Source organism: Amphibalanus amphitrite, unplaced genomic scaffold (genome assembly GCF_019059575.1).
Source record: "Amphibalanus amphitrite isolate SeventyFive unplaced genomic scaffold, NRLGWU_Aamphi_draft 000896F_arrow, whole genome shotgun sequence".
NCBI classification, from domain to species: domain Eukaryota; kingdom Metazoa; phylum Arthropoda; class Thecostraca; order Balanomorpha; family Balanidae; genus Amphibalanus; species Amphibalanus amphitrite.
Window position 1 is genome coordinate 221,517 of NW_024882390.1, and position 19,663 is coordinate 241,179.

Genomic DNA, 19,663 nt, shown 5'->3' on the forward strand with positions numbered 1-19,663 from the left:
AAACAAATCTAGGATGGGTGTTTGGAGGGACTATTTTTTAGTTATGGGAGGACGAAACGTGGTGGATGTGAGATTCAAATGCCAACTTCCTAATAAGGAATCCTTATGTGTCCACTATCCAACTTCATACCTATCCTCCTCGCCTGTTTCACTACTGACATCGGAAATCGTAACTATGTTACGCTCGTGCATTATGGACTCATTGCTTTGAAGAAGAAGAAAAACATACCTAAGCAGGCAACGAAACCGTGGAGGTGATAATGATAAAAATTGAAGCGCAACCAGTGATTTGTAATATAGGTATACTAACAGCTGGAAATACTGCGGCACATCTATAGATGTGCCGCGAAGTGTTTCACTAAAGTGCAGCGTGTTCACTCTCAGTGGCCCTCACTCTGATGTTATCCGCCCCCACCCCAACAGGTGTACTGGGTCGGACCGATCCTGGGCGGAGTCCTGGCCGGAAAACTCTACAAGGACAATTTCATGGCGGAGAAGCTCGGAGCCCAGCCGCCGCACCGCTCTGTCGACCGGAGGGAGCTCCGCTGTGCGGAGTGTGCCATGCTGCTGCCGCCTCTCCGCTCTGTGGGCGACCGGACCTCCCTGCCGCACATCGACGACCCGCCGGCCGGACTGTAGGTGGCGCCAGGAGTCTGCTCAACATGTTATAGGTGGCGCCAGGAGTCTGTTCGATGTTATAAATGGCGCGCTGAACGTCTACCGGTCCCATGGCTCTAAGTCAAATTAAAAATACTTATATGCTACATTGCTACACCAGAAGGTGCATTTCCTGAAGCTACTCTCAACATGCCTCAAAAAAATTTGCTGACTTATCGAATCACTATTGAAACTTAGATGGCTCAGGCTGTAAAATGGTTCGTCTCGGTAATCCGTTCGTTTGTAACAGTTTGTATCTAGCATATTCCCTGATCAGTTGGCATTCGTCACCGTCTGCATCAGACTACCTACATGCGTAATGTGTATGTGTTTACTAGGCAACGCCCGATTCTTCGGACCCGTGTGTGCTCAACTGTATCAGTTCATGATGACGCAGCGTAGTTTCAATTTTTGTGTTTCACTGGCAGCTTAATTACACGCGCTGGCCATTCCTGACTTGACAGTAGGTAGTCCACAGTTTGTCGTTCGTATCATCTGGAAAGATATATGAAGTTTAATATGAAGTTAATTTCTTTTAAATGGTTCATGCTAAACGACATAGTTCAGTTCAACAATGTAATGGTAATTGACATCCAATGGATGTGTGTGCTCGTCCGGCTTGGACCCATTGTGGATTTTCCCCATTTAATACTTGGTAGGCGTAGGTAGCTGTAGCGAATAGGGGACCTTGAACTAAGGCATAATACTTAGAGACGTCAGCGCAGGATATCTATGCGTCGGATCGTCAGAATTAGTGGATCAGTTTCGGTTGGAACGGTGCAGAAGGCTGCTCGAAAGCGATAAATATACTATTACAAACCAACTCTGCTTGTTTCGTCGCGAAAATGTTACAATGACTGATGCACAATACAGCTGAGCATACATCTGTCATCTGACCAGAGATAAGTCATATAAATAACGTTTATATATGAAATGCATACATCTGAGGTGTGCGTTCGACAGGTCAGGTGAGGGTTCGTTCGGACGTGGCCCCGCTGCGGACTCGGCCCGTTCCAACGAATCCAGGGCGTTCGACAGGTCAGTTGAAGGGTCGGGTGGGACCCTGCCGTGGATTCAGCCGTTGCTGCTGGCACAGCGAGGGACGCCGGCGTCACGGCTGTACCGGACCATGGGCCAACGGACCAAAGACCATGGACCAAAGACCATGGACCAAACACCATGGACCAAAGGCCATGGACCACCGAATATAGACCATAGTCATGACAACAGACGTCACACCGAGCCACAAACCACGAATCACGATGACCACAAACCAGTGACACTCCATACAGACCGCAGGCTAAAACAGTCGCTCTACCGAACAAACGCGCAATGCATCCGCACATGGATATCACATTGTGCGTGGCACTCAGCATCAAACGACGATCACATCCGTCGCTGATACGCACTCAAATCAGCCTCTCGCGACCACTTTGGAGCGCAATTATCACGGACGCGGTTATTCAGACACATAATCTCGACTCTCACAATCGCTCGCACGTTTCCCAAACGCGGTACCTCACGCAGAACGGATATTCGCCGGTCGGCGTTGTGCGTGTGCCGTTGACTCGACCGACGCGTGCGTGTGTGCGTGCTGCCCACATGGAGGACACAACAATGAAAGACGGTGGCTGCCGGCTGACGGATGCCGCGGGGTCACTGTCAGCGCTGCCGAGAGAAGAGGCCAGCGGCAGCAGCGGCGGCCCGAGCCGCCAGCCGACCGGACGCCCTCCGCGCAGGCCTCACCCCGCCGCCAGGTGGCAGGTCGGTCGCCAGTCGCCGGCTGGAGCGAGTCACAGGTGGCGTTACTGATGTAGTTATAGATGTCGCCACAGTCGCTGCCGGCGACCGCTCGGCACCGGGCGGCGGCACAGCTGGGAGTCTCTCGGGCGGACGCGGCGCTGAGCCGGCTCGCACGGCCGTCCTGGCCACGGGCACGATCACAGTCAGTTCGGGGGTGTTCACAGCCGGCACGCACCGCTGGCACGACTCGAGTGTCAGTGGGCGCGACTTGGCACCGCTCGCCGCCGGCCGTCGGGCGCACACGGCTGCCGTCGGTGTCGACGGTGACGTCACGGCCGACGGAGACGGCTGCCGGCCGACGATAGTCCGGTTTGGCGGCGGTCGGATGTATGCCTGGTAAATCTCCTTCTCCTGTCGACAGACGGCGGCGGGTTACGTCAGAGACAGACCGACAGCCAATCAGGGTTCAACCATCACCACGTATGACGTCAGACACCGCCAACTCATCAACACACAGCCAATGAGACGTCCTACATAACCAACATGACGCCACTGGTTATATCTCACCGACCACACCTGCATTCAGTGGACTCATAACTCCCTCACCACCCAGCCAACTCTCACAACCCGACCCCGTTACCCCCCTCCCCTCGACCTGACGCAGCCCCCCTCCCGTCGGCGGCGGATCCGGTCCCGGTATCCAGTATCCCGACGGCAGCTGTCAGTCGGGGCCGCCAACCATCACACTCCGTCAAGGTCGCCAGCCGTCTGCGCTGCTAGACGCCGACAGGGGGGGGGGAGGGGGCGGCGCTCCGGGGCGGGGCGGGTGGCACCACCGCCAGCCGGGGACAGGTGAGGGGGGGGGGGGGGCAGTGTGTAGTGGGTACCGAGCGACGCTGCAACCTAATTTCAGTTGCAGTGTGGCTCTGTGATATGACAAATGAAACGTCAAGTGAGATTTGACGTTTGACGGCAGCGAAGATCCATGAACGAATTCCCTCTACCCACCTCTTCTCACCTGCCTATTTATTCATCTCTTACGAACCGTCCCATCCCGTTTCCTCCATCTTCTCTCTTTCCCTCTCTACCTTCCATCTGCCTCTCTCTCTCTCTCTCTCTCTCTCTCTCTCTCTCTCTCTCTCTCTCTCTCTCTCTCTCTCTCTCTCTCTCTCTCTCTCTCTCTCTCTCTCTCTCTCTCTCTCTCTCTCTCTGTCTCTCTCTCTCTCTCTCTCTCTCTCTCTCTTTCTTCCTCGCCCTTTCCCACCTGTTCCGCCGTTCGGATATGTATGTGGTTGACGGAGTGGGGGAATTCCTCTCCGTCTGGCAGTGGCAGCGCCGGTGGCAGCCCCAGCTCGGAGTCGCGCTGCGCAGAGAGTGCCAACGTTCGCCGCTGCTCGGTGAGCGCCGCCGCGCCACGGTCACACATCAGACAGCCCTCCAGGGCACCGCGGTCAGCCTGTGATGGGGGTCAGAGGTCAGGTCACAGAGGTCAGATCACAGGTCACACATCAGACTGCCCTCCAGGGCACCGCGGTCAGCCTGTGATAGGGGTCAGAGGTCAGGTCACAGATCACACATCAGACACCTCTCCAGGGCACCGCGGTCACCCTGTGAGGGGTCAGAGGTCAGGTCACACAGGTCACACATCAGACAGCCCTCCCGAGCACCGCGGTCAGCCTGGGAGGGGTCAGAGGTCAGGTCACAGTTCACACATATAAGACACTTCTCCAAAGCACTGCGGCCGGCCAAAGCTACGGGTCACAAGGATCAGGCTACAAGTCACAGATCTGACAGATCATATATTTCTCAATCCTCCAGCGCCTCGTGGTCGACCTGCAAGGGTCACTGAGGTCAGGTGACAGAGGTAAGGTCATCGAGGTCAGGTCTTAGGTCATACAGCAGGCACCCTTCCACCCCAGCAGTCTCCCTGTCATACCGAGCTACAGCAGCACCTTCGGAGCAGCTCCACCTTCGGAGCAGCCTCGCCCCCGACGGCGCGGTGGCTGCGAGGAGAGGGGCGGGGCGGAGAGGGGAGGGGCCAGGTCGGTCGCCATCAGCTGTTCGGACTCGGCGGCGGCGGCGGCGGCCCTCAGACAACCTTGGGCAGACGGCAGACGCCAATTGAGTTCCGCCGGCGCCGCCGCCGCACCTTCCGAGTACCCTCGACGGTCTCTGAGGGCCGCCAGTCGCCACAGTACCTCAGCGGCAAAAACGGGCAGACGCCACCCCGAGGATTGATCAGGTGTTCGATCTGTCTGGTGGGGAGACCCCGACTCCTCAGGGGGATAGAGGGGAGAGATGGAGAGAGGGAGGGAGGAGCGCAGCCCACCGACACCGCACGGCAGCTAGCCGAGACGCTGTTGGCACAGGGCACCGGTCCGACAGGAAAGGCGGCCGGGTGACTGCCAGCCACCGGATGGCAGCCTCAGGGTAGACACAGACCAAACTGACAGGTAGACAGTAGACACAGGCCAGACTGACGGCCTGACGGGGCGGACAGTATGACATAGGCCAGACATAGACAGTTGACATAGACTAGACGGACAGACAGCAGACACAGGCCAGACTGACAGGTAGACAGCAGACACAGGACAGAAGGGCAGCTTGCCTTAGACAGTAGACATAGGCCAGACAGACAGACAGACAGCATAGAGGGAAGACATAGGCCATACAGACAGCATAGACAGACAGCAGACACAAGTCTGACACACAGGCCAGACAGGCAGCATACATAGACAGCACATACGGACAGACAGCATAGACAGACAGACTGAAAGACAGAATGAAAGACAGACGGAAAGACAAACCAGGCAGACAGACAGACAGACAGACAGACAGACAGACAGACAGACAGACACACAGACAGACAGACAATCAGCATAGACCGACAGACAGAAGAGATATCAGACAGAGGTCAGACGGACAGGGCAGACAGAGGTCAGACAAACAGCTGACAACAGACATAGGCCAGACAGGCAAAAAAAAAAAAAACGACAACACACAGGTCACCGATAACAAAAAAGAGCTGAATGCGACACCCCTAAAGTGCGGTAAGGCTGACGCTGACGCAAAACAAACATTACAGGTTTGCAGGAGGCAACGTATGTATGTACTTGGTAAGGCATACCTAACATAATGATATTTGCGGTAGGCTCATTAGTTTTCAGTATTCAAATGTCTGATCATTTTCCATGGAACTACAAACACTAAGGAGCGCCCCCACAAACGACCATGTCATTACAAAGCTGAAGCACCTTCCTCGAAGCACCTATTGCCCGGTGAGCTCGACCACAAAGCCAGCTCCGTTTGCTCGATGCCCGACTGCTGGGAACGATGACGCCGGTATATGGCGGACAGAGGGCCGCGTGGCATGTTCAGGAGTCATCTGCACGAGCCCGGCGCCGCGCGGCGGCCATCGATTTCAACGGCTACCGCACGGCCCGACAATTAGACGGCCTCTAGCCAATGAGCTCGATCGCTGCGGCTGGACGGTGTGGGTCGCGGGGAGCACTGTCCATGCGCGCCGCCCACGGCCCATCAGCCCCTCTCCAAACGTGAGCGGTTGTCTGAAGGTAGGCCAGGCGGCTGACTGACCTGGCCCGACCTTCCAAAAGTATGTCTGCTGGTTGCATGGGGAGGAGAGGGTGCACCAAAGTTGCATGAGAAAACAGCGTTATAATTTCTTCAATGGGACAGTGGAATGCTGTGATAAAATATTTTCCAAAAGACTGTCTGTTGCGTTGTTTGTGGTAAACGCTCCCCCCGTACTGGGACGCCTGGGCACGCCCGTGTCCGCCACCCGCCCGGGGCGTTGAATGACCCTAGGCGGGTCAGCCAGGCAAGGCGAAACTAATGTGCCGCGGGAATGACAGTGTATGACGGGTTTGCCTTAATATAATTGTTTGTGAAGTCGCGCCCACAATTTGTGATACATATATGCTAGGGGAAGTTGGGGCAATGCCGGAGTTGGGGCAAAGCCGAAATTCGAGATATTTCGAAAACCGTAAGACATGGATGCCACCTGTCAGTGATGCTCTGAAGCTTAAAGGGACCCTCCCACCTTAACATTAGTTTTGAGTTGAGATAGCCAAGTTTGCGGCCAGGCTCAGAAACCACCATTTATCCTGGTCGCAACCCCCGCAGCTTTATGGTGTTCAAGAAATTTCTTCCCTTTACTTGCAGGGTGGGACCAGCGTGGTCCCTATCTCTTAACCATTACGGGAATCTGATGACGTCATCAGGCTTTCGAACGTCCGTTAAATGTTTGACTAAAACGTTTTGTAGCACGCGGTGGTATATGCTGCTTTGCGCGCAACAAATGCCGCACTTTCAAATAAAGTCGCTAGGAACAGCGGAGATCCCAAAAAGTAAACAAAAGTAAAAGTCTAATATCTTGAAAACCGGTGAATATTTTTCGATGAAATTTGGTAGATATTCGTTTTTGCTCTTTCTGAACCGAGCGACATCACTTTCATGCCAATTCATTAACTTTTTTGAAGGTGGGAGGGTCCCTTTAAGTGACTACAATTATCGCATGTTTGTTACGAGTCGTCATTCGGAATACTTCGGCTGTGAGGGCGCCAAGAGCGTTTTCAAGGTACGCGTTCCTTGTACTACATGCGCCTTTGAAGCTGCATTTCTTACTCATTATGGCTATGCTACCGTTTGTCTGGCGGCCAATTCGGTCAAGTAATCTTTAGCATGTCTTTGCATAGTGTGCTGCCCATTTGAAATTTATACGGCACGTTGAAAAGTTATGGGCCTGCAAATGAAAATATGGCTGGCTGGGGTAATGCCGAAAACTTGCAATTACGCACGTTAAAGCACGCTACGTGGACTTTACTGCTGTAGAATAGCAATGCGAATTTTTAGTCACACAAATTACACTTTCAACCGACACAACGGCCTGTTACCTATAAGGAATTATTTACCTGGCATTTTCTTACTATATCACACAATTATAACTTCCAGTGTGCACCAAGCGTCCTCAAGCTCTTAAAACGCGTGTCAGCTTTGATAAATTCTGGATAAAGTTTGAGATAAAGTGGCAAAACATCAATGTCGGCATTCCCCGTAGATCATTTCTCCCATTTTCGGCTTTCCCCGCAGTCCGGGGCAACGCCGAAAAAGTCACTTCTTTGATATTTTTAGTTTGTGCGCTTAACGGTATGCGAATTCATCAAATGCGCCTGGTATGTTTGAAAGGCAAAAGACTGGCCTCTCGAATGACGCCAACAAGAATAGCTTATATTGTCTACCTTGCGTGCTACGGGCGTCAGAAAAAAGTATTCGGCGTTCCCCCAACTTCCCCTACCGTATTAGAGTCCTCACCCTTTGGCAACTGTTGAAGTAAACCGTCCGTCTTCTATTCTGCCTGCCCATGCATGATATGCTAATTGATCTTTTTATGTCCGCTCACTGCGATTCCATCTCGTGCCTTTCTAGATCAATGCGTTTGGGTATCATAAAAATCGTTTTGCTTTATCCAATCAGTTCATTAATGACAGTCGCTGTCTATGAAGCCAATCAGTTAGCGATAGTGCATACAGCGTCACGATGTGCACTCTTCCCAATGAAATACTGCTGGTGACCACCAATCGCTACCATTTGTGCCGCTAATAAACCCGGCAGAACGAGCGGCCCCTCGCGTCTAAACTGCACTCGTCGCGTCCAATCAGCGGGACCTTCAATCGGCCCTCTAATTTGACGTCACCACACGTCGTCGGCGACAGGCGGCACCTGGAGCCCCCCCCCCCCCCGTCCCCCGTCCCCCGTCCCCGGTCAGTCGGCCGTCGGCGCCCGTCCCCAGCCGCCGCCGGCCGTCCCCAGCCGCCGCCGCCCGTCCCCAGCTACCAGTCCCCAGCCCTGCCGGCGCTCGATCCGTCTGCCGCTGGTGGCACTCGGACAACAAAGCCGGACATACACAGTCCGGGTGAGGCACGCGCCGACCTCGTCGTCGGTCCGGGGTCACGGGGAGGAGTCGCGGGGGTCACGGGGAGGGGGAGGGGTCGACCAGCCGCCGGCCGGTGCGGCCTGTTTCCGCGCTGGAAGTGGCCTCCGCCGCCACCTGCGGCGCATCGAACAGGCCATCTGTCTGCAAATAATGTAACATGCATAGCGACCGGCGCGGTGTGAGGCGCGACCGGCGCGGCGGCGGCGGAGAAATACCTAGCTTGTGGCGCTGCGTTTGGATTTGTTGGCTGCGTCAGTACGTCTCTCTGACGTCACGGCTGTCTGTGTTTTTGTCTGGCTGGAGGGGAGCCACTGTGGTTGTTTGGTCGACCCCACTGATCGGTCGTGGACGGCAGTGAGATGCTGACAACTCAGCTATCCTCTACGATTAATTTGTTTTGGTTCGCTTGTTTTATAATCTTTTTAAATGGCTCCAACATCTAACTAGTCTGGTCATGACAGTGACAAAATGCATTGATTTTAGCGGTCTAGAACAGGGCATATACTTAGACCAATGCGAAGAAAAGAGCAGACGAAACGACGAAAAGACCAGTAAAGAACTGGAAATAGAAACGGAGATTGCATCAGGGACTTACCCGGGACTGACTACTGTCGTTTGAAATAACCAAGCGGCTAGCGCAATGACCGTCAGAGGCTTCGCCGGAGGGCAGTAACCTATAACTGGTTCGCTTGGGACCGTCGGCAGAAGCACGGAATGTATACGGAATGGCGCACCTGGGACCGTTGGCATTATTTAGGAAAGTGTACGGAATGGTTCAGTAGGACCGTCGGCAGCTGTAATTACGGAATGTGTCCGAATGGCTCACCTGGGGGCTGGGACCATTGGCAGATGCACGGAGTGGCTCACCTGGGACTGTCGGCACCCGCTTGGAATGTGTGCGGAATGGCTCACCTGGGACCGCCGGCAGCCGCTTGGAATGTGTTTGGAATGGCTCACGTGGGACCGTCGGTAGCTGTTTGACTACCAGGTGCCTTCAGCACCTGTTTGGAATGCGTTTGGAATGGCTCACTTGGACGGTCGGCAGCTGCATGGAATGGTTCACCTGGAGCCGTTGGCAGCCGTATGGAATAAGTACGGAATGGCTCACATGAGAATATCGGCAGTTGCACGGAATGGTTCACCTATACTATAGGACCTTCGCAGGCCGCTTGGAATGTATTTGGAATGTCTCACCTGAGACCGTCGGCAGCCACTTGGAATGTGTGCTCCGGAGGGCGCCAGCGGCATCGGCAGGTCACAGGGGCAGAGGTCGGCGGCCAGTCGCAGCAGGCGCGGACCCAGCAGACACACACAGAGCACAGCCAGAAGCACAGCCATTACCAGGATGGCGGCGACAGACACTGAAACGGAGCGAAACGGAGAGACGTCAGAGTTCAGACCAGACAGTCGGCGCAGACGGTAACAGACAGTCGTCAGACAGTTCAGTCGGCGCAGACGGGCGTCAGACAACACAGCTGATCCTGACAGTCGTCATACAATGCAATTGTCAAAAACAGTCGTCAAATGGTAGACAGCCGTCAATCAACCTAGCCACTGAAGACTGAGTTAGGACAATTGTTAAGTTAACCTAAAACTTTGTGTTTTGAAATGCCATGCCTGCTTGCATCTGCTGTTAGTTCGCACAGCTGCCGCTGGCGACTGGCGGCGCCACCGTCGCTAAGGAGAGGGTTTTGTTTTGTTTTGTTTTGTTGGGTTAGGCCCTTTCGGTCGACAAGACCATTGCAGAGCCGGAAGGATGATAGGAATTAGGGGGAGACATTGGTCTGGGCAGGCACCCTAGTGAGTCGCCGGGGCTGAGCCCGTCCAGAGGACAGGCCACCCAGCCCCAAGGCACTCACTGCACCCGGCTACGGGGTGCGCTCCCTCAGGAGCAGCGGTGCCGCTCCAAGGGAGCAGCCCGCATGAGATAAAGTTGCCTGTCCAGCCCGGAGGGGGTTGCGGCGTGGAGGAGAAGGATTTCAGTATCCTGAGGATAGAAGCACGGATAGGTGTAGGAGAGGGTGTGTCCCATGGGCGGCCTTGTCAGCTGTGTGCACTGTGCAGCCCGGATGGCGGGAGATATGTCGGATGGTCGGTTGATGGTGGGCCAGATCAGGTGCCTAGAGGGTCTGTTGTAATCTGAGCCAGAACGGCAGAGACCAGACCAGACCAGACCAGAGCGGGAGAGACCAGACCAGACCGGAGTAGATCAGGATGAGTGAAATAGTCCTGTAGTCAGGTGCCGGACTGTCCTGTAGTAATATGAGCTAGGCTAGTCTGTATCCAGAAAGACCAGACCAAACAAGGTCACACAAGACCAGACCAGGGTACAATGCCTAGGTTGGGTGGGTTGCGGCCGCGGGTCTGGTATTGACATCCACTGCTTGTGGATGTGTCTGCTAACACACCAACAAGTGACAATGGTGTGGTAAGGTCGCCGAAGTAGGGTTCATTTTCTCGCCCAAAACACCGATGCATGAAAATAGATAACAAATCTGCGGACAGTTAGGAATTATTTTTGGATAAACGAATTGCACACGCGGGCTCATAAAACAGACGAGCATGTTTTACTCAGTACCCTTACGAAAAAGCTATTCGTGGAGTAAGGTAACACTGCTGCAGTTAACCTGCTATTATTTCCGGTATTTTTGACATGTCTGTTGCTATTTTTTGTGCATCGGCTTGATGAGTTTCTGTGCGTGACAATGCAATGGGTCATCATATATCCTGATGAGTTCCGGAACTATGGCAGCAGGACCGCATCATATGAGAAAGACACAATTTTCCAGGCCTGTTTCATTCCGTTTAATGGTGGTGAAGGGGTAAAGCTGGTTTGTTTTTATGGACATTATTCCGCTATTCGCTGCACTTAGAAGCTATGTTCGGCAGTAAAGTTGCCGCTGTTTCACAGGAATTCAACAGCGCGTCCTGATAGATTGTGGTTTAAAACAGGTTTCATACACATTAACCGTAAAATATATAATCCTTGTCCGTGGTGCCAAACTGCTGAAATAAGTGAACAAATGAAATAAAATAGATTTAACTGTGCACCGTGCAGTGTCTAAATGAGAACATCCCTAAACCATTAGTGTAATTAGCATGAAGTGATTGTTCATTGTTCAACCTTCAGCTCTTGATTTGATTTAAAGGGACTGAGAATTGAACGTTGTGCACTTATCCACTTCACTATTATAACATACCGTAACGTGAACAGAAAGGACAACATAATGTATCGTTACCAGCTATTTTTCCATCCCAGAAACATTCCGTTGACCACTCGTGTAATAAACCATCTTCTCTCGTTAGTAACATACCGTCCGGTCCCCCTCCCCCGGACGCATGCTGTCTATCCCCCTCCCGGTAACAATCGTCCCCCTCATCCCGGTAGCACAGACCGTTACCCAGGTTTGTATTGTCCGTCTCCCCTCCCCCGGCATCACCTTCCCGGAAACACCTACCTGGCTTCCTCCACCGTAATACCGACCGTGTCTCGAAACAACTAACCATCTAGCTCTTCCCTCTTCAGTAGCGGTAACACCTGACCTGTATCCCTTTACCGGTAACAATTGACCGTCTCCTCGGTGACAACTATCCGTCATCGCTCCCTGGTAACAACTGACCGTCTTCTCTCCCCGGTTACCAGTAACCGTCTCTCTTCCCCGATAACAACTGACCGTCTACCGGCCTCGGTACCATTTGACCGTATCCCCGGTAACATCAGACTGTCTCACCTCCCCGACAACAACTGACCGTCTCCCCAAGTAACAACAACTGACCGTCTCCCCAAGTAACAACAACTGACCGTCTCCCCAAGTAACAACAAATCATGTCCCCCCAGTGACAACTGACCGTCTCCCCCCCCCCCCCGTAGCATGACTGTATTCCCTCCCCAGTAACAACTGACTCCTCCCCAGTAACAACTGACTGTCTCCCCTTCCCAGTAACACCTGAACGTCTCCCCAAGTAACAACTAACGGTGTCCCCTCAGTAGCAACTGGCCATCTGAACAAACTGGTAACAGTTGACCGTCTCCCCCGGTAACACCTCCCCGGTAACAACCGCCTCCCCGATAGCACCTGACTGGTCGGTGGCCGGCCGACGGGTGCGGGGCCGGGGCTGAGGCGCCGACCGACCGGCCGGGCCAGACAGAAAACGGTCGATAGCCGGTCTGAAGTCAGCCTGGAGTGGGCAATCTCTGTCAGAGGTCAAAGGTCAACCGGCCACCTGGGCAGACCGCGCGGCACCGACCCCTCCCCCTCCCCTACCCTGTTCAGCACCGTCCGAACTCAGCACTAACTACGGCGGCATTTTTGTGCTGCTATGTAACTTATATTTGTCGTGGGAATTAGGCATGTTTTGGTGCATTTTTGTTAGAGATAGCATGGATGAAAAACGTAAGACAGATGCTATGATGACCTCTAACTGTTATTCGAATAAGAATATACATGAAAGAAACAAATATAAATCTGGAGCCTTTCTTTGATAAGAAGTATGCCCACGCTGGAAGCATTGGTCCTCATGAAAGCTGCAGGCTTTCCGAGAGACGGTTCCTGGAAGTTCCCTAAATTACGCTCGAAAACTTTTATTTTGTTTTTTTTTTATTTCGACTTGCTATTGAATGATTTCATTCATTTTTCCCCGATAAGCAGCAAGCCGAAATTGAGAAATCTCGCCAGTGCCAAAAGCCATCACTCAGTGGCGGTAAATCCAAGAATTTCACGATCGATTAGAGGAAATCCTGTAGCGTAGACTGCGCCGCCTTACGTAACTGTTAGCCGGAACAGCCTAACCTCCAGGCAGCCGACCGCGAATGACTTAATTAGCTTTTATAAATCTTATTGAGTTCTTGGTTGGATCTTAAGTAGTTTTATGGTAGCTCCTTTCATGTGTCACCTCTTGGCTACGTTGCATTGTGACTCGAAATAGTGAACTATTTGATTCCTGGATATTGTGAGTACTCATCCCGAAGCTAAACATAGTTAGGACAGTCAAGTTTCGTTAAAGGGACTATCCCACCTTCTAAAATGTTGTTAAAACCAGTTAAATTGTGCCTGACTGTATAGATTGGATGACCAGGAACACGGTTCTGGCATTTATTTTTCATTAAACATCTTAGGCTTCCCATATTCCAATCACAAACTTTCAAATATGTGACGTCACAGCCCAAAATTACCTCCTTCCCCAGGCCACATTACTGTCATAAAGCTGATTCTTTTTACTCTGTAGGCACCACAACAAAGTTCAGACCAAGTTTTAAGCGATTATTCAACGAACAAACCCATTTAAATCAGAATGACTAAACGAGGTGACGTCACACTAACGGTCGCTCCATGTTGAAGATAGGGCCTTGTACAAGGCCCATTTTCAAATGAAGGGAACGAATTTCTTCAACACCAAGAGGCCGCGGGGGTTGCAACCTAGATAGATAGTGGTTTCTGAACCTCGCCGCAAACTTGGCTAATCTCAACTCAAACCCCATGTTAAAGGTGGGATAGTCCCTTTAAGCATAAACGGTCGTGAAACTTAATTTTCTAACTGGCTTTTACATACCTCGATGAGAGAAACGCGATACTGTCAAAATCGATTTAATACAAGCTTGATATCAAAAGTTATTGCTGCAAAAAATTATTTGCTATAAAATAACGTCGACGTTCGATTTTTTGCCTTCTGGGGCTTAACCGTCGACCTTGAGTTGAATATGGGAATATCATCCAGAAAGACCTTTATAAGAGCTATCAAATGCCTTTTCCAGCGGCGCTCTACCTCTATCCCTTTCCAAGTTTTGCATGGAATTTTCGAGAAGTGTTGTAATAGGCGAAATTTGACTGTTGGTGACCTCTGGTGACCTAACGTTTGACCCAGATCTAATCATTGACCAAAGAAACTTTCTCATGCTCTTTGATACTTTTGAAGGTCGCTTTGTGCCGTGTCACGTCGCTGCGTGGCCCAAGGGCCGAGTTAAACGGGAGGGGGGGGGGGGGTCAAACATCTTCCCCGGACCGGCGCGGTTGGCGACGTGCACCGGCCCGGTGCGGGTTAACCCGCGCCCCACTGGGGTCTGCGTATAACACGCCCTACTGGGGGGGGGGGCTATTCATAGCCCCCCCTCCTAACTCCGGAACTACTGGGCCGATCGTCAAAATTCAAACGGCATCTGATAGCCCCGAAAAAAATGTCGAGCGAAACCTAATTTTATTGACCTCGAGGTCACCGATGACGTCACAGGTCAGGTCAAAGTAAAAATTATTAGCATTTTGGCTTGTTCACGTTTTGGGCTCTGGCCGCCGTCTTACAAGTCAGATCAGGCTCATTTTTGGTTCACACACTCGTGAACAGATGCTCTAGATTCTCTGAGGGTACCAAACTTGTACTTTGATTTTCAGGTCAAGGTCAGGTCATCACAGGTCACGAAAATATCATATCATCCGTCGGTCACGTGACACATGTTTTATGGTCCATTTAGGCCAAACATTTCGAATTTGATGTCGTCTGTGTCATTTGAGGTCATTTTGAGTCAAATTTAGCTCAGGTCAGGCCACTTTCAGGTCAAAAAAGGTCAAATTTTGAAGTTAAAATTTTTCAACCAAAAAGGTACCTATTGGATGCAGTTTGAGCTCAGGAACACGTTGGTGCTATTTATATTGGCGTACGATGTCAAATTCGTGCTGAAAAATTGATTTGAAAAATTAATAATTGTTAATTTTTTGCAATAATGCGTATAACTTGGCCATTTTTGAAGGTATTTAGCTAAAAACTTGCTAGAGTTAGTCATAATGATGCGTTTTATTACGGAGCGAGCGAAGCGAGCGTAGTCTTTCCTTAGATTAACGGAAATTTCTGAGTATGAGCGGCCGGCCGGCCGGCCGGCCGGCCGTGGTCACGCTTTTGGGAGGCTTATATCTCAGCAACCACTTGACCGATTTACACGCGGTAATTTTTGTAGGGTAGCTTCATTCCTTCTACCAAGTATAGGACTATTCCTGATGCATGTGGGTGACCCCTTATGCACGTGCCACGTGCAAAACGAAGAGGTGTCCGTTTTGTAATTGTTGCAATATCTCGGTAACTACTTGGCCGATTGCGCTGAAAGTTGGCATGTAGGTAGGCACCTACTAGGCACTGCATATCCATGTGCCACAGTTGGGGTGCTGCTGCACGTGCGCACGTGCAGGGGTCGTTTCCAGATCTCGAGAACGGCTCGACCGATTGCGCTCAAATTTGGTACACAGTTAGGGACCAGTTAGTAGGGTGCCGTGCACAAGTCAGTTGGGACCCATTTTGCACGTGCGCACGTGCAGGGTGCCGCTTCCAGATCTCGAGAACGGCTGGGCCGATTGTGCCCAAATTTGGCACATCGCTAGAGACCGGTTAGTAGGGTGCCGGGCACAAGTCAGTTGGAGGTACCCCCTCGCAATTTCGCACGTGCAAGGCCCACCCTCTCGCTCGCTCCGTTAGTCGCCCCAAAAGGCGTTATACTGGTCACATATATTCCGGTTTTTTTCGAAAAGTCAAAAAGTTTTTGAAAAAATGTAAAAATATATCTTTTGAATTTTATTGTATAAAATTTTCGAAATTTTCAAAACTTCGAAAATCCGAGATAGCAGTTTGATAGCGCAGTCTATTCTGCGTCCTCTCATGCAAAGAAATTGGATCTAGCTTAAAAACTGAGCTCTTGGGAGCGATTGCCGTGGTTCAATGTTTTGCGTCGAAATCGGCCGAACATGACGTCACTCTGACGTCATTTCCGGCCGACCTATGGTAGGTACGAAGTTCAAATTTTGACACAAGGTGTCAAGTTGATGCAGCCGAAGGTACTGAAAGTTTGGCGTCGATACGTCAAGCGGTTTGGAAGTTATTGCAGAAGAACGGGAGGGGGGGGGGCTATAAATAGCCCCCCCCCCCAGTGGGGCGCGGGTTAATAATGTGTGAGAAAGTGTTTTGGCTAATTCCACAGGTTTTGATCCAGGGTACTGAGAATCCTAGATCCAGCTCCCTTGTTCTATTATCATTAAGCTAAGCGTCCTTATCAGCTTCCTTTTTGTTCGAGAAATCAACTTCAGCTAAGGATCCGAAAGTAACGGTGACGAGTGTTCCATGAGTAAGAAATTGGACAATGAATAAAAAATGTATATTGTTAACAGCTTGCTGTGATTTTGTCTCATAAGAAAAAGTGTTGCAATTTTCACTGGATCTATTACAATCGAAATTCATAATCCACAGTTATGTGGCACTATAATTTGGCATGGAATCACATGGGATCATGGCTTCAAAAAAAAGGTTTTGGGAGATCCACAAGATCCTGCAATATCTTTGTCCTCCGGATCACCAGATCCCACGATATCAATTAATCTGAGAACTTTTCACCAGAAATCCGCTGGATTCATGGACACTATGATAAAATCACAGATCCCGCACTTAGGCGTAGGTATATTCGGCACACGCAGCGCCCGAGGTCCAACTCCGATTAACAGCTTAAGTGTGTCCTCTAGCCCTGGTTCCACAGTCCACAGTTAGTCTCTGTCCATAGTCCACGGACCGACACCGTCCAATTTACAATCACAATCCACGATCCAAGGTCCACCTCCGTTCACAATCTACAGTCCCCATTTCACCTCGATCCACAGTCCTCACAGTCCACATCCGTCAGTCTAGTCCACAGTCCACAGTCCCCTCAGTCCAGTCCCCATTCTACTTCAGTCCACAGTCCATAGTCCTTTGTCCATAGTTCCCAGTCACGGTCCCCAGTCCATCTCGTTCCCCATTCCATCTCGCTCAAGACTCCACAATCCCGACAATCCACAGCCCCCATTTCAGACCCCACAGTCCCCACTCCACCTCAGTCAGTCCACCTACGTTTCCACACTCGCGGCCGGTGTCCACAGCCTCGCCGGGCCACCGTGCAGCCGTGGTGGCGGCCCATGGGTCGGTGCTGCCTGCCCAGCCCGGCACGGGAAAGTCGCTCCAAGGACACAAGCAACTGCGCGCCGGCCGGCCGGCTGCAGACGAGACGAGCCCGTCTGGTGGCGAACGGAGGCGCTCGGACATATCCAAAGGGAGGTGGGTACAGCGGGGAGTACAGGGGATACAGGGGAGCAGATAAGGAGTGAAGGAGGTCACAGGGAGTGATGAGGGAGCGGTGGCATATTACAGCTATCGACTTGAGCAGGGTTGTGCTCGACTCAAAAAAATTTGCCGACTCGACTCATCATTCAACTTCAGAAAGCCCTGACTCAACTCTGACTCAAACAAGGAGCTGATTTTTCCCTTGATTCGACTCATGACTCAAGCGGCTCAATGAAAATGTGAGTCGACTCAAACTTGACTCAAATTTTTTGTTGAGTCAAGTGAGTTGACTCAAAATTGACTCAGATAAAAAAAGTTGTTGAGCGGGGGGGGGGGGGTGAAAAAAAATCAGGCAGCAGGGCAAGGGCTAAGTTATTAAGCGGGGGGGGGGGGGGGTGAAAAGCTTATATTATAAATTGTTTCTAGAGAGTTGAGTCAGCTGACTCATGTTCCTAAATGCTTGACTCAGCTCAATGTCAAAAGTTATTTTACTGACTCAACTCTGACTCAACTCAACACCTTAATATTTTTGTCCGACTCAACTCTGACTCAACTCAACAGCTCAACATTTTATCCGACTCGACTCAAATCTGACTCATTTGAGTCAGAGTTGAGTCAAATTTCTGACTCGACTCATGAGTCAAGCACAACCCTGGACTTGAGACACCTGTAAGTGAAGCAACGCGTTCTGGAAATGAAGTAACGAAGTCTAGTAGAGGTGACAGACTACACTGAGGGTCACAGTGCCCGGTTCTGTAGTCCCACTCCCGCCCCCCCAGCATCATCTCCGTCCCAGGGCCGGGTCAGGTCGACTGGGGCAGCACTCACCGGAGGGGGACGGCCAGTCGGGCGGGCTGAGCAGCACAGTGCCAGTCAGGTTCGAGGTGGGCCGCGGCAGCTCCCCGCTCATAGTGGCGGCGGGCACTCATCGTGGACGGGCCGGCGGTCCATCGACGTCCGAGCCAGCGGAGCACCCGTCCCGTCCGCGCGCCGCCGCCGCCAGCAGGGCCGGCGCAGCCGCCACTGCCCGCCGCCGACAGCCGGCCGACCATCCCCGCCCCGCCCCGCGCCGCCCCGCCGCCGCCGCCGCCGCCGCCGCCGACTGGGTAGTTCGCCTGTCTGCCACCAGGCGGCCAGACAGACCGAGTGTTGTGTGGCGATCTTGGTCGGGAGAAAAAGGCTGCCGGGGGCGAAAAAGCGTGCCCCAGACAGGCAAAAACGGCAACTTGACGCAGAAAAACGCCATGGCAACGGCCCCATCGACCAGTTGGCTGTGTTGACATGGCGTTTCTCTAAACACTCACCCGACTGAGGAGCCTTCAGCCGAACAGCAAATTGATTGTGGCGGCTGGGGTGGGGGGGGGGGGGATTGGGGTTGACCTTAGATTGTCTTTGTATTTTGAAAATGTGGTCATAGGTGCTAGGTGAGATCGGAATGAAATTGCCGACATAAATCTAAAGTCAAAACATACTTGCAATTCTTATTTTGAGGTCACGGGACAGGTCATGACTAGTGATGTCAAATGTCAATTACGGAAAATCGTGATACCGATACCAAACCAAATACCAACAATAACCATGAGAAAATACCGAAACCGAACCGACTATGGAAAATCAAAATGAGAAATATACCAACTTTTTACCAAATTAGCAGCCTCTTTTACATTAGTCGGGATTCATAATACCAACAAAATACCAAACACATCAGGATTGAAATACCAAATACCAAGCTGGTATCGGTTTGGTATCGGTATGCCAAAAAGTTGGTATCCGATTGACATCTCTAGTCATGACGGTCAGACTGAAAGCCGCTCATCCCACCTGACTGAGCAGGCTCAGGATAAAGCTGTTTTAAGCACCTGCCTATCGACCTTACATAGCACTGGTGGCGGAAGCCCCCCCCCCCCCCCCCAAAAAAAATGAGCGCACGGTGACTATAAATATGAATGAGCGGTGACAACATTTGTATTAACCCTATTAGTGGCAGGGGGGGGGGTTGTTTTTATCCACCCCTCAGGTTTTTCGGGAATATCTCCGAAACCGCTGAAGCTACGATGCTGAAATTTTCTGACTTTTCCTAAAACTAAATTGGGCACATTTCCTGAAAATTTCAAGTTCATACCTTTACCAGGGGCGGCTCCAGAGCACTGGGAATTGGGGGGTCCTATTCGTGAAGCGAGTCATTTGGGGTGAAGATCACGATTCTGATGTATTATAACTGTATACACCAGTTTAACGAACATTGAA

The 19,663-nt window shown here is 51.6% G+C and overlaps 2 protein-coding genes across 5 annotated transcripts in view; one reads left to right on the forward strand and one right to left on the reverse strand.

Annotated features, from left to right (window-relative positions):
* LOC122367782 (aquaporin AQPAe.a-like) overlaps positions 1–1,541 on the forward strand; it is a 20,401-nt gene extending 18,860 nt beyond the window's left edge. For all 4 annotated transcript variants that reach the window (XM_043341192.1, XM_043341190.1, XM_043341191.1 and 1 more), the window contains one exon: positions 424–1,541. Coding sequence is in view for 2 of the 4 variants with exons in the window: in XM_043341190.1 (XP_043197125.1) it covers positions 424–639 (216 nt within the window). In the remaining 2 variants the exon portion in view is untranslated. The remainder of the gene's footprint in view (positions 1–423) is intronic.
* Positions 1,484–18,472, reverse strand: LOC122367783 (protein FAM110A-like). Its single transcript, XM_043341195.1, has 4 exons — positions 18,245–18,472; positions 9,548–9,714; positions 3,665–3,856; positions 1,484–2,811 (listed from the first exon to the last, which is right to left on the reverse strand). Exons 1-4 carry the CDS (start codon positions 18,324–18,326, stop codon positions 2,320–2,322), a joined length of 933 nt encoding a protein of 310 aa, XP_043197130.1. The 5' UTR covers positions 18,327–18,472; the 3' UTR covers positions 1,484–2,319.
* Between the last annotated feature and the right edge of the window lie 1,191 nt (positions 18,473–19,663).